Source organism: Cupressus sempervirens, chromosome 9, assembly GCF_028749045.1.
Source record: "Cupressus sempervirens isolate cs-2001-9-10 chromosome 9, ASM2874904v1, whole genome shotgun sequence".
In the NCBI taxonomy this organism is placed as follows: Eukaryota; Viridiplantae; Streptophyta; class Pinopsida; order Cupressales; family Cupressaceae; genus Cupressus; species Cupressus sempervirens.
The window spans coordinates 711057681-711075226 of record NC_143126.1 but is presented as its reverse complement, the minus strand read 5'-3'; the positions used below and the strand labels follow the sequence as shown (position 1 = coordinate 711075226).

The window sequence follows — 17546 nt, the reverse complement described above, 5'->3', positions numbered from 1 at the left end:
ATACGACTTTTGCAAAAAGCCTCTTCATGAGAAGTACATAAATTTTTCTTTTTAGTATTATAATGAGTAGCTATGCTTTTATAAATAATTTTCTACTAAACATTTTTATTTGTAAAATGTGATTAACTATTATTAAAATGTGCTTGTTTAGTGTTGCTCTTTCTTTAATTTTCTTTAGGGAAACAACCTAGTAGTTATGGGCTAACTTCAGCTACTTTACAATTAACATTATTAGATTTCCACAATCCATTAATAATGAGAGCAATGTTTCTGGATTAGATTGTGTGAGTTTTTTTAGCATCAACATTTCGGATCATACTACATGATCCATCATTAGGATGAGAGACTATTAGAATATAAAATTTGCTATTTTTTTTGTGAACAGAGTGTAAAGCTTTTTTTTTTTTGGCTTTCTTGCATGCATAGAATGCAAGGTAGTCTAAAAGTGTTCGTGCGCTAGAAATCCGTATGCCATTATGTTCATTCCCAATAGCTGTCCACCACAAAAAGTACTAATTGTACAAATAGACCAATGAGAAATCAAGAAAGCTAAAATGATTAGCTATTAGTACATGTGCTATCATTTTTTATGTTCATTCCCAAAAGCCGTCCACCAAAAAATGTATTTCTTGTATAAATACACCAATTAGAAATCAATAAAGCTAAAATGATCAACTATTAGTGCAAGTGCTATTATTTTGGAATCTTTATAAGAAAAGGGACTAGATAAGAATGAGACGTAAGAATAATACAAACAATAGTAAACGGACTTAATACATCTAATTAATTTTTTAACTAGACATATCACCTCACACTTCACCACAAAGAATCTCTTCCCCCCCCAGCTATAGAAATTGTAATGTGAAGTTTTCAATGTGAATTTTTTAACGAGGGATACTGTTGCGCTGTCGCAAAATGTCCTCCCAGACAATGTGAGCTGAAGAGAATTTCGACCTCATAATGTCCAGAAAAAGAAGAATATGATCCAAACTTAAACAAATAAATAAAAGGTCAAATGTGCATGCAGAATGCAAGGTAGACAACAACACTCACGGTCTTTCGGTCCGTTAAAAAATCTGTCCACGCTGGCAGGGTGGAGGAAGGATCTTTTTGGGCACGAGCGAAAAGCAGGGGTTTACCGAGCGGACACCCCTGTTTTAGGGGTCGACCTCCTTCACCATTTATAACCATTCGCCCACACCAAATTCCTCTGTGCCGTAGAATTTTATTTATTTATTTGTTTAATTATTCTTTTTTTTCGGTGCCGCTCAGAGGCCTATAACATTGACGTTGCATTTTTCTTTGGTTCATCTTTATTTTTATTTATTTGAATTTCCCGGCTAGAGACATGGAGGACGCCCGGCAGCTGAGGAGAGCGCTAGTGGATTCTCTGGCCGGAGCTATTGCCGGCGGCGTGTCGCGGACTGTCACTTCGCCTCTTGATGTTATTAAGATTCGATTTCAGGTAATGGAAGAATTGCGTAAACCCTAAGTTTGCTCTTATATTATTTTTCAGCTTTGAGATATTTGTCGAACGAAAATGCTGTACCGTGATGTGAGTTATGTATTTGGATATAGATTCTTCTTTGGACTGCTCCAATGTTGCAGAACTTTTGATCTAAAATGTTTCATTTGTGATCATTGGAGGTCCTGTTTCGGCGTCCATTGATTCCTGAAATTTTTATGTATACCGTTTTTGTGATTTCGAGAAGATCCTGTTATTCTGCCCTACAATTGTTGATATTTTTTTGCCATAAGACATTTTTTGTGATTGTAAGTAGGTCACTTTGTTGGACCCTAAGACTGCTAAGCTGTTGACCATGTTTTACTAGAGACAAATTCCACGTGATGGAAACTTGCCCTGCACTATTATTCTTTTTGAACTTTTAATGCAAATCTGAGGCCTAAATAAAAAATTATGTTTTATTGTTGTGGAATTTTTTCCTACATTGTGTGTGTGATTTTTGAAGTTTTAGTGTTAATATTGGCCTTCTTTTCATGATAGAGAAAGTGAGGGTAGGAGCCTTCTCTCATTTTATAATTTGCAGAAGGAGTACATGCTTTTTATGATCAAAGATTACAAAACAGATAAGATTAATCCTAAGTGCGATGATCACAATCCTTGAAGATTGCCCCAATAGACATACGTATCACCGTAACACACTAATATATGCCTGTAGCAGACAAAAAACAAAAGTACCTAGCAGTAAAGCCTAGCTAATAGTTATGAATATGAAATAACAATTAATGATATACAGTCTGAAGGTCTAAATAGAATAAAAGCCAACCATATAGAGCTGACTAGGTCAAGGACAGAGAATCTCCCATGGAGATGTCCTATACTTGCAGCTACATATGCCACAGTGAAAATACCCGGACAATCTAACAAAAAGGAACACCAAATGGAAGAAGGATCACTCTATTATCATTAAGTTGGCTTGCAAATACAGATATTACATCACCTTGTCAATACACAACTACTAACAAGTTAGATACATTCGCCATCCATTGCAATCTGTTTGCAGCTGATCATTCCTTAAAATTAATAGATTTCAAGAGACCCTAGCTATCCTAATTGCCTCTAGCAACTAGAGCTCATGCCATCTAGCACTCTTGCTATTTAGCTCATTGGCCACATCACACTACCTAAACAAGAATTAGTACCCTACTTATATACAAGATCGTTAGCTGCATTATCTATCATTGAATCCCAAGACAAAGGAAACATATTACAAACAGATAGATCTGTACCCAAATCATAAGAACAACCCTAAATATATTCATTGTACTGTGCAGACATACAAGAGGATTGATTAAACATATAACAACATAGATTAATGTGCCAATTAGCATCGCATGTGATACATAGTGATCACAACAAAAGTTTAGTGAAACCACAATCTCCTAAACCTTCAAAGTAACTCTACCCTACCAAGTTTTCTAGAGCCCACCGTGACTCCTAACAACCTTCAATACAATTACAAACTCCTACCCAATCTTTCAACCTTCAAGACAACTTTCCCTCCTAGTGATTCTAGGGATCAACAATGGGGAAATGAGGACAAACTAGGAAGTGGACTCCAGTCTATTTCCTGGATCAAACCAACACTTGGAACATTCCAAGGGACACTCAAGGATTAGATTTCTACTAAAATTTGGCTTCCCCAACTTTCACTACGCAAAGTTGCTCTTAAGAGGTCTAATTCTCCTTGTAGCCTTTTTACCGGTTTTAGGACAGTAGCTTGATATTTTCCCACAAAGCTTGGCTAACAAACTAGGGCTTTAGGTACCCTTTTGGAAGTTACTTCAATCCCCGAAATACCAACTTCCCAACCTACTCCAACACCCTTGAACCTACACAAGCCTCACATGCCTAATTGGCCAAACTAAGCATGGAAGACTTGGAAATGAACAAGGATGGGTAGTTAGGTCTGGTTTATTGGTGCAGAAGGTCTTACCTAACTTATTTCACCATGAAATGAGCACTCACCAAGTTCTATGGCCTCATTCCAAGCCCTGTCCTCAAATTCCCCAATTTCTTGACTGAATACATGAAAATATTCAGCCTAGGGCATGTTCATAGGACCCTTAAATCCTCTGAGAAAAGTCCACCACTTTGGAATGTTAAAGTACATGCCCTAACCTTGCAAATACCAGAAGGTTGTGGAAAACCAACCGTGGAATTGCAGGTTAGGGCCACATGTTCTTTGAAACCCTCAATTTTAGGGTTTGCTGAACTACTTGTAGTAAAATTGCTATAACTTGCTTCAAACTAAACCAATCAAGATGAGATCAAGTGCAATGGAACCAAGACATAGAGACCTATAAATTCATGCAACTGGATTTGATCTCCCAATCCTTACAGCTTCGTACAACCAAAAAATGCTTAGAAAATTCGTGTATTCTTTATGCAAAATTGCTTGAACGTACACCACATCACACCTCTAACTTCCTTGAGGGTGTTAGGATCTAAATACATCCTTTCCAATTGATATTTGGAAGGTTAGACTAGTTACAACACAAGTTGCAACTTTTTGCAAAAATTGTCAAAAAGTTGTCAGCAATAATTGTTGCAAAAAGCAAATTTTCAACTATTGTCTCCTAGGACTTAACTACTTGGACATTTACAACTCTTAGGATCCTAATAGGATGTAATGACTCATAAAACATACCAAGAGTTAGTTTATTAGCAAGATTACTCATAAAACACATCAAAATGCAAGAACCTTAGGACTAAGTGAACTTAGGTTTATATAGGCACCTTAAGTTCCTTGACCTAACAAAAGGATCATCCTTATTACAGATATGCATAAACCAACATATTAAGTGAGGTGGGTCATCACCCCATGTCTTCTATCATAAGCCTCCTTCAAGTTGATCAGATGACCTATCATGTCACCTAGGTGCCCTGCACCATACTCCTCTGGCCAAAAGAGACTCAAGTCCCTTGAGTGGGAATGTTTGAAAGCTTAACACTAGTCTTCTCAATATCCTTAGGAGTCATCCAAGTGGCTTCCTCCAAAGGCTTGCCTTGCCATTTAACTAAGTATTCATGGTATGTGTGCCTTCTAGTCTTCTTGCTGATCCTCTTTTCCAAAATACACTCAATGCTTGGTGGTACTTGCTTTGGTAGATCTTGAAGTACATCTGTAGATGAAGACTTAGTACACCCTGCAACACCAATGTCAGTAGTGCTAGAAGGTTTGTAAGCATAAATGTCTGATACATTAAATATAGATGAAAGACCTATGTCAGGAGGTAAAGCAATCTTGTATGCATTAGGACTACATTGCTTGAGGATCTGAAATGGACCTAGCTTCTCCATGTGTAGTTTGGCATACTTCCCTTTAGGAAGCATCTCTTGTTAGAAATAGGGAATATTGAGAAGTTGGGGGGGGGGGGTGAATCAGTATTCCACAAGCTTTTGTTACCAACTGGATATTATTTATTACTTTGAACCATGCATAAGAAAGTAAACAAGTAATGCTGAACAATAAGAGCAACCATGCATAGAGAGAACTCGTAACACCATATTTTGTTAACTAGGGAAACCATGGCCAAGGGAAAACTCCAGTGGGGATGATACCCACAAGATGATGTACTAATATAAATACTCCTTGTTAGAGGATAGACCCTATTAGGAGTCTATAAGCACATTCAGTACATATGAGTCCCTGTTAGGAGACTTTAAATCCTTGTTAGGAGTTGTGGTACAATATGTGCAAGAAGAGCTCACTGCCCAAACATGCACTTTCAATTACAAGAAGAGCTCACTGCCCAAACAAGTAATTTAAGTTCCTCAAGTACAGAAGTATAGATGCTGTACCTTCTCTCAGCTGATCTCTGACCTCAGCTTGATCTCAGATCACAAAATCAGGTTATCAAAAACTTGCTTCTGCATATGATACAAAACTTCGCATTCACAACTTTCACATGTGACTTCCCAATAATTTGGCAAGATGTCTTTGCATAAATACCATGCCTTTTCACAAATTGCTACTAGGTCGGCTAAGACCAAAATAAACTTTCCTAACTTAGAGTAAATATCTAGGATGTCGTCCCTAATTGGTCAAGTAATTATTTTGTAAACAAAATAATTCCTTTACCTTTCATTCCACTATTCTATAAATCTTAATTATCTCTTTTCCGTACTGATGTCCGAGGTTATACGCATCATCATCAACATGTATACTGTTCCCATATATCTTCTTTCTCAAGAATAACATCGTATAAACCAGTTGCATATAAAACAATATGCTGTTGTAAACCATTTCCATACTTAGACAATTTTCTGAGTACCAAAAAGCTAAGTATCTTTATTTCCGAGGTTTTCTACAAGCATGTACATCATGTGTTGCCATTAATGACAACATTTACATATCTACATATAGCCAATTGTCAACATCTCTTTCTTAAGATGGACCATAACCATGTCCCCAATCTTAAAATGTACTTCTCTCCTCTTTACATCTGTTGCTTGCTTGTATTTTTGAGAGCTCTGCTACAACATTTCCTTGACCTGTTGTTGGATGTCCCTCATTTCTTTTGCAAAATCATCTGCAAGGCACTCCTCTGACCAATGTTCTCTTTTGCTCTAAGCTCAAACACCCCCCTGGGATGAGAGCCATACACAATCTAAAAAGGACTCACTCCTGTACTCCTATTTATGGAGTCATTATAAGAGAATTCTGGCTGAGGTAAGACAGTATCCCATGCAACACCATAGTCTTTGCTAAGGCACCTAAGAAGTTTATCTAAGGACCTATTGATGACCTCAGTCTGCTCATCTGATTGGGGATGATAGGAAGAAGACATAGCAAGATTGGTGCCCAATCTTTTCCACAAGTTATGCCAAAAATGCCCTACAAACTTAGGATCCCTATCTGACACAATGGTAAGAGGAAGTCCATGGAGTCTTACAATCTCCTTGAAGAAAAGGCCTGTAATACTAGAAGCATCATGTGTTGTTTTACAAGGTAAGAAGTGTGCCATTTTGGAAAACCTGTCCACAACCACATATACACTGTCATAATCAGATTTGGTCCTTGGAAGACCCAAAATAAAGTCCATGCTGATTGAATCCTAAGGCTTGGTAGGTATAGGTAATGGAGTGTACAAGCCTTGATTAGAACTTGTTCCCTTGGACCTCTAACAAATCAAACAAGTCTCTTCAAATTTCCTAACATTTGTTTACATCCTAGGCCAGAAATAAAACCTTCTTACCAACTTTAAAGTTTTGTCAAGACCAAAGTGACCAGCTAGGCTTCCACAATGCTTTTCCTTGATTATATTTTCCCTAATAGAGCACAGAGGTATGCATAATTGACTCCCTTTGAACAAAAGTCCTTCTTGAATGATATTATCTGCAAAATTAGTATGATACCTATCCCCTAGTTCCAAACAAACTTGATAAACTTCATGAAAATCTTGATCATTAGGATACATATCTTTTAAGGTAGAAATACCAACACTCTCCATTTGGATTTCTTGAATGGCCAAATTCCTCCTACTCAAGGCATCAACTACCTTGTTGGCCACCCCTTTCTTGTGCTTGATAGAGAAGGTATATGACTGCAAGCACTCCATCCATTTAATGTGTCTATGGTTCAGTTTATCCTGTCTATTCAGAGAACTCAAAGCTTGATTGTCAGTGTAAACAATAAATTCCTTAGATAATAAATAGTGTCTCCATTTTCTAAGGGACTGAACCATTGCATACAATTCTAGATCATAGGTGGAGTATTTTTGTTTTGTCTCATTAAGCTTTTCACTTAAAAAGGCCACAGGCTTGCCTTCTTGACTCAAGACACCACCAATTGCTCTCTTACTAGCAACACACTCTATAGTGAAAACCTTGTTAAAATCAGGTAAAACCAATATACGTTGTTGTGCTACCCTTGTTTTCAAGTATTCAAATGATCGGTCTACATCTTTAGTCCATTTAAATTGACATTTCCTTCCCCCTTTGATAGTATCAATCATAGGTGCACTTATCCCACTAAAATTCCTTACAAATTTTCTACCAAAGCTAGCAAGGCCATGGAAACTCTTTACCTCACCAGCGGATTTTGGAGTAGGCCAATTCAATAAGGCTTCAACCTTAGAGAGATCCATCTTTAGGTTGCCTTTGGAGATGACAAACCCAAGGAACACGAGCTCTTCCTGCAGAAACACACTATTGTCCAAATTGATCTTCAACTACTCCTCATGTAGCCTCTTTAGGACCATATCAAGATGTATTAGATGTTCATCCTTATCCTTGCTAAAAATCAAGATATCATCTAAATAAACAACAATGAAAACATTTATGAAAGGCTTAAGGACTTCATTCATCAATCTCATAAAGGTGCTTGGAGCATTGGATGGGCCAAAAGGCATCACAACCTATTCAAACAATCCTTCATTGGTCTTGAAAGCAGTTTTCCACTCATTCCCCCTCTCTAATTCTGATTTGGTGGTAGCCACTCTTCAAGTCAATTTTGGAATAATATCTTGCATTCTCCAAACAATCCATGAGATCCTCCATTCTAGGCATTGGGAACCTATATATGATGGTTATTTTGTTTATGGCTCTAGAGTCAGTACATAGCTTCCATGTACCTTCCATCTTAACAGCTAATACTGCTGGAACAACACAAAGGCTGATACTCTTCCTTATGAAGCCTTTCTCTAACAATCCTTGGATTTGCCTTGCTACTTAGCATTTTGTTCAGGGGTTAGTTTGTAGGCAGCCTTGTTGGGGAGTGTGGAGCCTGGAACAAGGTTTATACAATGTCTTATCTCCCTTTTAGGTGGCAAGGTATCTGTATTTTCATCAGCAATTATCCCTTTATACTGGTCTAAGAAGTCTGCAACTTCCTTTGGGCCAACTCTCCTCAAGGTCTCTTGTGTTTGCTTCTTCTTCCTAGGCATGTTCTCCTTAGGTTTCATACAACAAAAAGACATGGTGCCTTATCCTCTTTTAGTCCTTTCAAGAATTCTTTTTCACCTACCAACATGACAATACTAGGTGTACTCTTATCCTTAGGTTCTCCTACCAATGGTGTCATGGTGTAAGTTTCCGCATCTTTGGTTAAGGTATACACATTGGTCTTCCCTCATTGTGTCATATTGCCAAGGCCTGCCAACAAGGAGATGACAAGCATTCATATCCACAATTTACATGACTTTATCCCTATACTCTCTGATCTGAAACTGAGCACAACATTGCTCATTTACTAAGGCCTGCTGCTCCTTAGCCAAGAAACCCTATAGGGATTTGGATGTGGGATTCTTTTTAAACCTAGTTTATTCACCATCTCAGAAGAGGCTAAATTTTCAGTAGAACCTGAATCAATAATGACTTCACATACGTTTCCCTTCACCTTGCAGGTTGTCTTGAAGATAGACTTCCTTTGAGGAGGTTCTTGGTTGAGTGGTACCAAGAGTGATCTATTGAACATCAAACTTTCTCCTATCTCTGGGCCTGCATGTTTTGAAGAAGATGCAGTAGTATGGAATGAAGGTGTACTTTGGCAATCTTCATCTTGGATCAATTGGATTCTCCTTTCTCCTTGGTTGGCTCCACCTATCTTTTCTGGACACCTAAAGGATTGATGTCCCACCTAATTACAAGAGAAACACCTTTTAGTGAAGACACTTGTTCCTCTTCCTCCAAATCTGCCTCTTGCACTAGGTCTTCTTCCCCTAAAGGAACCTCTGCTGCTATTGTCACTTTCTGCCCTTGACTGCTACTAGCCTCCCCTTGGAGTCTTGGATAGTTTCCTCTTCCATGAACTCTGCCTCTTCCTCTAAAAGTGTTTCCTCTTCCTACTCTGTTGTTTTGTTCACCTTTCCTCTTTTGGTTTTCCTCAATCCTAAGGGCCCATTGGTAATACTTATGGACTCATTGCACTGATACCAGGGTTAATTCATCTTGTATATTATACCTAAGCCCATTAATGTACCTTGCAAGTTTTTGCTATTCATTTTCATACAATTTAGACCTAAGAGTCAAGGTATGAAATTCTTGAGTGTAGATACTTACATCCATGTCCTTCTGTTTGAGATTATGTAGCCTCTTGTGGAGCATCACTTCATAATCCTCAGGGACAAACTATTTCATGATCTCTGCCATCATTCTCTTTCATGTGGCAATGGGCTGCTTCTCTTCTTCTACCCTTTCATTCTGGAGGAAGTTCCACCAACTTAGGGCTAGACCTTTCAACTTGGCTTTTGCCACTTTCACCCTCTGATTTGCAGGTATTTCCTTTATCCTTCTTTCTTGCCTTTTGTAGGGTTGCTACCATGATCCTTTGATCTTCACGCATGTTAGGCAAGTTATCTCCTTCGTCTTCTTCTTCAGACTCCTCATGGTCTCCTCTTCGTACTTGCCCCTTCAACTTATCAATTTCTCTTTTCGTTGCCCTGTTCTCCTCTCTGACTGCCCTGCACTCAGCCATTTGTTCTTTCACTATCTTTGCCAACTCAATGTTGGTTATCCTCAAAGGAATATCTTCTCCTTCTGCCATCTTGTTCTCCCAAATAGATTATTAGTGGCTTTGGTACCACTTGATGTAGAGTAATCACACCAAAAGCTTAGTGAAACCACAATCTCCTAAACCTTCAAAGTAACTCTACCCTACCAACTCTTCTAGAGCCCACAATGACTTCTAACAACCTTCAATACAATCACAAACTCCTACCCAATCTTTCAACCTTCAAGACAACTTTCCCTCTTAGTGATTCTAGGGAACAACAATGGGGAAATGAGCACAAACTAGGAAGTGGACTCCCGTCTATTCCCTGGATCAAATCAACACTTGGAACATTCCAAGGGACACTCAAGGATTAGATTTCTACTAAAATTTGGCTTCCCCAACTTTCACTATGCAAAGTTGCTCTTAAGAGGCCTAATTCTCCTTGTAGCCTTTGTATTGGTTTTAGGACAATAGCTTGATATTTTCCCACAAAACTTGGCTAACAAACTAGAGTTTCAGATACCCTTTTGGAAGTTCCTTCAATCCCCCAAATACCAACTTCCCAACCTACTCCAGCACCCCTGAACCTACACAAGCCTCACACGCCTAATTGGCCAAACTAAGCATGGAACACTTGGAAATGAACAAGGATGGGTAGCTAGGTCTGGTTTATTGGTGCAGAAGGTCTTACCTAACTTATTTCACCATGAACTAATCACTCACCAAGTTCTATGGCCTCATTCCAACCCCTATCCTCAAATTCCCCAATTTCTTGACTGAATACATGCAAATATTCAACCTAGGGCACGTTCATAGGACCCTTAGATCCTTTGAGCAAAATCCACGACTTTGGAATCTTAAAATACATGCCCTAACCTTGCAAATTTCAAAAGGCCGTGGAAATCCAACCGTGGGATTGCAGGTTAGGGCCACATGTTCTTTGAAACCCTCAATTTTAGGGTTTGCTGAACTACTTGTAGTAAAATTGCCATAACTTGATTTAAACTAAACCAATCAAAATGAAATCAAGTGCAATGGAACCAAGACATAGAGGCCTATAAATTCATGTAACTGGATTTGATCTCCCAATCCATACAGTTCCGTACAACCAAGAAATGCTCAAAAAACCCATGTATTCTTTATGCAGAACTGCTTGAACATACACCACATCACACCTCTGACTTCCTTGAGGGTGTTAGGATGTAAATACATCCTTTCCAACCAATATTTGGATGGTTAGAACTGTTACAAGACAAGTTGCAACTTTGTCCAAAAATTGTCAAAAAGTTGTCAACAGTAATTGTTGCAAAAAGCAAATTTTCAACTATTGCCTCGTAGGACTAAATTACTTGGACATTTGCAACTCTTAGGATCCTAATTGGATGTAATGACTCATAAAACACACCAAGAGTTAGTTTATTAGCAAGATTACTCATAAAACACATTAGGATGCAAGATCCTTAGGACTAAGTGAACTTAGATTTATATAGGCACCTTAAGTTCCTTGACCTAACAAAAGGATTGCCCTTATTAAGTGAGGTGGATCATCACCCCGTGTCTTCTATCATTAACCTCCTTCAAGTTGATCAAATGACCTATCATGTCACCGAGGTGCCTTGCACCAACATTTCGTGAATCTTCATTGCAATTAGCAACTCACCACCTTGACTTTTACAATATGAAGGCTAGTATAGGACCGAACCAATCATAACTTCACCTGGAAACCTCAGAATAAGATGTGATGGTAGACATAGGATCTCTATGATGCTTAGACCATACCATAAGGATCGTATAAGAAAATGAGCCAACTGAATCGATTGTAACATAAAATTGGAGGAAAACTATCCAAATGAACAATAAATAGATAAGTTGAAAGGAAGCATTTTTTGGGTGATGCAAGATTACCAATGACCCAAGGATGCTCCTACATCAGACACTCTAGGTGAATAAGAGATATTCCATAGGAGGAACTTCTGAACATCTGATAGGATTTCAAATATAAATTTCATGTTCATTCTTCATCCACTTGCCTTCTTCATTAGAAGAACAATGGCTGCTCCGACTTTGCAAACTCAAAGTTCCATAAGAATACACTTTATCATTAGGTATCTTCCTACTGCTTCCACAACTTTTGTTTGGATTCTCCAACCTACACCAACTGCTATTGCTTGTGTCACTTCTGTAGCTTGTAACAAATGTCTTCTTTATCTTCTGTTGGTTAACTCTACCTTTGTCATTGTTGAACAACTTATTAGCTTTCAATTCACTTAGAAGATTTTGCTACCCATCCGATAACAGTCCCCAGTGACCTCTGGCAACTTCATCTGGTTGTGATTGATCATTAACTCTACCAGTTCATGTTTATTGACCAAATTTTTCAACAACTGAAAAGCCACACTAACCTTTTCAGCCACCTGCTGCAAATTCATTACCTTCTCATCCAAAGCAATTTGAACTCCTAAGGTGTAAGTTTTCATCATACTCAAATGCTTAGCTTTCATTCCTTCCCCCTTTAAAGGAAGTAAAGTAAATCTTCTGTCATCTTTCAGGATAGAAACAATATTCCTTTGGCAATCATGAATAACACCAACATCATATTGCCAAGGTCTACCAAACAAAAAAATGTCAAGTACTCTTGTCAACCACATCACATAATATCTCATCTCGATATGACCCAATGGAGAAATTAACCCAACACTATTCATTTACTTGCACCATATGTTCATCCTGAAACCAACTTATCCCATAAGGACAAGGACATTTGAGTCTTCTCAATCCTAACTTTTGTACCGTTTCCTCAAATGCAAGTTTGTCAATATTTCACCATCTATTATCACCTTACAACATTTACGTCCTCTCTTATAAACAATTTAGAAAAACTGCCTTATCTGCATAGGCTCTAGTTCCTTCTTACTTAACATAGCTTTCCTAATCATTAGAGATTCTCCCATCTTAGGTGCAACTTCCTTTTCAATAGGTTCATCTTTCTCTGCTTGTTCCTTATGTGCCACTAGGTTTTGTCATTGGAAAGCTCTATTTCCAACATTTCCACATTTAAAACAAGTGCCTTTGAACTCTCCATTGATTCTGCTACTTCCATAAGTCTTCTGACCAGATTCTTCTTTAATCATGAGTTTATCTTTGCCTTTATCGACAATTGGTTTATCCCTAACCCTAGTAACTAGCCTTCTTTTCAACTTATCTTCTTTCTTCAGAGCATGTTGATAAGCATCCTCAATTGTACTAATCCTTGAAATACTTATCTTGAATATTAAGTCTCAAACAATTGATATACCTTCAACTTAGTCTATGCTAACTCTCCATGGATCTTTAACATCTTCAAGTTCAAAGTAACCCTTCAATTCATTAATCCAATCTACCAATTCCTCTAGATGTAATAAACCAAAAAGGCATGCAACATCAACTGTGTGACTCTTACCCATTTGTGCCATAGCTCTCAACAATCTTTCCTCCTCGACAAGAATATCAACTTCAGCTGTCTCATGATCTTCAACAACTTCCTTGAATTCATTTTCAATCTCAAGGTTTCTCTTAATTCCAGTCAAAGCATTCCAAATTTTAGTCCTTATCTCATTTCTGAAATTCTCCATCATTTGCTCCAGTATTCTAGGATTTATCCTTCTAGGTGGCATGTTTGCCAAGATGCCAATCTTCAAGTCCCTTAGGTTCAACAATTTGATTACAAGTGTTGATTGCCCTATTCCAATATGACAATCTACCAACACAGACAATATGCCTCAAGTAACTAGGTCTGTTCGGAAATCAGGAAACAATTAACTAACCAATCCTTCTTGTGCAACCTCCACAATTGTAGGTCAGATCCGATCTTCCACCACTCCACAAGATTCACAAGTGTGATCTCTAATTCTTCCAAGCAACCAATCTTTCTCTTGTCACGTTGCACTAACCTCCGGTTGATATGTGACAGATCCTCAGCTTCTGCCGCTCCAAATCAACAAGGCATGCAAGTTAGAGACACCATATTCCAAGTGCTTGTTTAGCTCTGATGTACAACTAGCTCTGATCCCTTTTTATTTGCCTAAAATTTTGCTTTTGCAAGAAATATATTAAACTTTTCATATTAAAACACCATTTAAGGACTGTTAAAATGATAAGCTGCGAAATTTGTTATCCATGGGCCTACCAGCTCCCCAAATTGCTCCTAAAAATGTTGAGTAGTGTTTGTTGGCTAAAATAAGCTTAGTAGCTGCATTGGGACCTTCCCTTTGTTGATTTTATTGTAGTTGTGGTCAGAATCCACAAGCCAACCTAGATATCACAAAGGTTGTGATTATTTACATTATTATGAGATGATTATGTTATAATATAATATAGTATAATTACATTTTATAATTGTTATATTATACGATCTTATAATATAATAAATGTGGTAATATTATTATTGATAATATATTGTATTATATTAATATACAATTATATTAATACAAAAGTTTAGTGTCCCTCGGTGGAAGGGCACCTCTTGCCTAAATATAATGAAGTAGGTGATCTCATCCACATAGATGGTACAATATAATTAAAATTGGAATAGAGTAATAAATACTTTGACATTTCAACATGGTATCAAAGTAGCAATGAATGTGTCTGGGATGGGATGAGCCAAAGGATGTTTAATTTCTGCATTTCAATTCACTTCTGCAAGGAAATAAATTTTCATTGAAATGGCTCCAAGGAAGGATGGTTTGAAATATGCGGAGATGTTGATGTTTAATAGCTTCAGTTAGATAAACCTATATATATATATATATATATGTTCATTACATTTGAAATATAAGTATATTGTTATATATATATATAAAACTATAACTATGATTAATATTAATTATCTAATTATGGACATGTCTATTCATGACCTATGCTCAATATAAATATGAGAGGATGTTGCATTTGAAAAATACATACCAAGAAGGCAGTGCTATTACATCTGCAAGCGATCCTCCAAAAATAACATAATATCAGAGATCCAATGTAAAGGAAAAAGATATATACAATATCCTATTACAAACAATTTGAAAAAAATTCAACATGGCATAGAACAACTTAGCCTTAGGAATTTTTTTTGAGCGGAGTCTTGTGCAACATGTTTGGAATGCACCACAAGCAACACAAAAGAATAGGATGAAGTAGTGGATGAGTTTGAATTTTTTTTTTTACAATGGAGAATACATACCTTGGTGAACAAAAAAATGTTAATCAGTAATCTTTCCTGCGAATAAAGAATGATTTCTATCTCGTGTGGCTTGAATGATTTCTATCTCCTATGGCTTTCATTCATATATGCTTGTAAGTTTTTTTTTAATATTATTGTGTATGATGAGTCTTATGGAGGTGCTTCTACATCTATATGCTTGAAGATTTTATGGCGACTCTTGTTTGTTCACTATCACGCATGGCAAGATCGTATTATAAAAGATTTTTTCTTTCACACTTCTGTATTTCTATCAGACTATGAAGCACATAGTAATTCAAGTTGTGAATGCTCAAACTCAGCGACAACATTTTCCAAGATGCCGAATATGTCTATCAGGCTTAGATTTGTTTGATTTGGCTGATACCTGGAATATCATATTAAAATAACCTTCATGTTTCTTTTTAATGCTCACTATTATATCTTATTATATCTCTGTAAATATTAGAATGTTTCTAATATTTAGGTGTAGTCTAGAATAGAATGTTTCTATTCTATTCGACTCCCCTCTTTGTATATACAGATCAGTTTGATCTCTGATTAATTCATTCAAGTATTCCGCCATTTACATTTGTAACATGGTATCAGAGCTAGGGTTTAAACCCTCTGTGCAAATCGATTGGAAAATTGTGTCTTCAGCTACTGGCGTTCTTGGAAACCCGTAGCTTAGTCTGTAAGTCACAAATCTGAAGGTCGTTTTTTCAAATCTGGAGGTCGTTTTTTCAAATCTGTTCACATCCAGATCTCAAAAAGTGGGATTTTTTGGTTGTTTTTTTCAAAAACGGGTCTGTCTATCCCTGTTGGATATTCTGCTCGCGTTTCAGCTGCTGGGTTTTGTTGTTTTTTCAGCTGCAAACATCTTTTTTCTGCCTTTTTGACCTTTTTGGCTGCCGACTGTTATTCTGCTCGAAACCCTAGTTTTTGACTTCGGAAAAATTTTTTGAGCACATATTCTTGATGGGTTTTTTGAAATCTCAAATGGGTCTTCATCAGATTTTTGTGGGTGCCTCGTTTTTTGTGCCTCGATTTTCGAGCCAGCGGATCCGGATTTCGACAACATTTTATTTCTGGGTTTTTCGAGCTCTTTTCTGGTTACTTCTCCAATTTTTTTGGGTCTTTCATTTTCTCACCTCGAAGTTTGTGCCATTTGAAATATTCACATATTATAAGCATCTGTATCAGCAGCATCAAAAGTTGGACTCAATTAAACAGCACGCCAATGCTGCCCAACACTCAGAGCAAAAAGAATCTATCTACCATGCCTTTATGGCCAGCATACCTGCAAATCATGTGAAATCTTCTGCTTGGTACATCGATTCTGGTGCCTCCCGACATTTCACTCATAGGCGTGATTGGTTTGTTGAATTCACTCCCTATTCTGACTCAGTAATCTTTGGAGGCGGTGAAGAATACAATATTGTCGGCAAGGGCAATGTTCAGATTCAGTCTGGAGGAAGAAAACTCATGTTTCTCAATGTATGTTATATTCCTGGCATGAAACACAATCTTCTGTCTGTTAGTCAGATTATGAAGCACTCTCCTCAGTTGGATGTCGTTTTCAGTGGAAATAAGTGTTCGATTATTGATCGTGTTTACCGCACTACCCTTGCTTTGGGTCTTGAGGATCATGGTATTTATAGGCTTGTAGATTCAGGTGATTCCCTTGAGCATGCCTTCATCGCCGAATCATCCGCTCTCAGCAGTCTCTGGCATCAGCGATACGGTCATCTGAACATTCAATATCTAGCACAACTTGCTCGAGATAATTTAGTCCATGGCCTACCTAATATTCAGACTCAGAACCATCGCGTTTGCGGAGCTTGCCAAGCAGGGAAGCAACATAGGACACCATTTAAGAATGGTGAATCATGGCGGGCATACAGAGTACTCCAGCTAGTCCATGCTGATGTATGTGGTCCTATGAATACTCCTTATATTACTGGGAACAGGTATTTTTTACTCTTTGTGGATGATTTCAGTCGCAAAATGTGGGTATATTTTCTTAAGCAAAAATCAGATGCCTTTCTTGTATTTCAGCAGTTTAAAGCTCTAGTAGAAAAAGAGTCTGGTTCCTCCATCCGTACTCTTAGGACCGATAATGGGGGGGAATTCTGTTCTTCTGCTTTCTCTGCCTTTTGTACTACTCATGGCATTAGACGTCAGTTCACCACACCTCACACCCCTCAGCAAAATGGTGTTGTAGAGCGTCGAAACCGTACCATCACAGAAATGACTAGGACTATGCTAGAACATAGAAATGTTCCCAGAAAATATTGGGCAGAAGCAATATCCACAGCTGTCTACCTTCTTAACCGGTCACCCACCCTTGCAGTTAATCATAAGACTCCTGAGGAAGCCTG

At 37.7% G+C, this 17546-nt stretch overlaps 1 protein-coding gene across 1 annotated transcript in view; it reads left to right on the top strand.

Moving 5' to 3' along the window:
* The first annotated feature begins 1032 nt into the window (after window positions 1–1032).
* Window positions 1033–17546, top strand: part of LOC149540695 (mitochondrial thiamine diphosphate carrier 2-like) — a 135322-nt gene continuing 118808 nt past the window's right edge. The window contains exon 1 of the mRNA XM_089801793.1: window positions 1033–1465. Coding sequence (XP_089657919.1) covers window positions 1349–1465 — 117 coding nt within the window. The 5' untranslated portion in view covers window positions 1033–1348. The remainder of the gene's footprint in view (window positions 1466–17546) is intronic.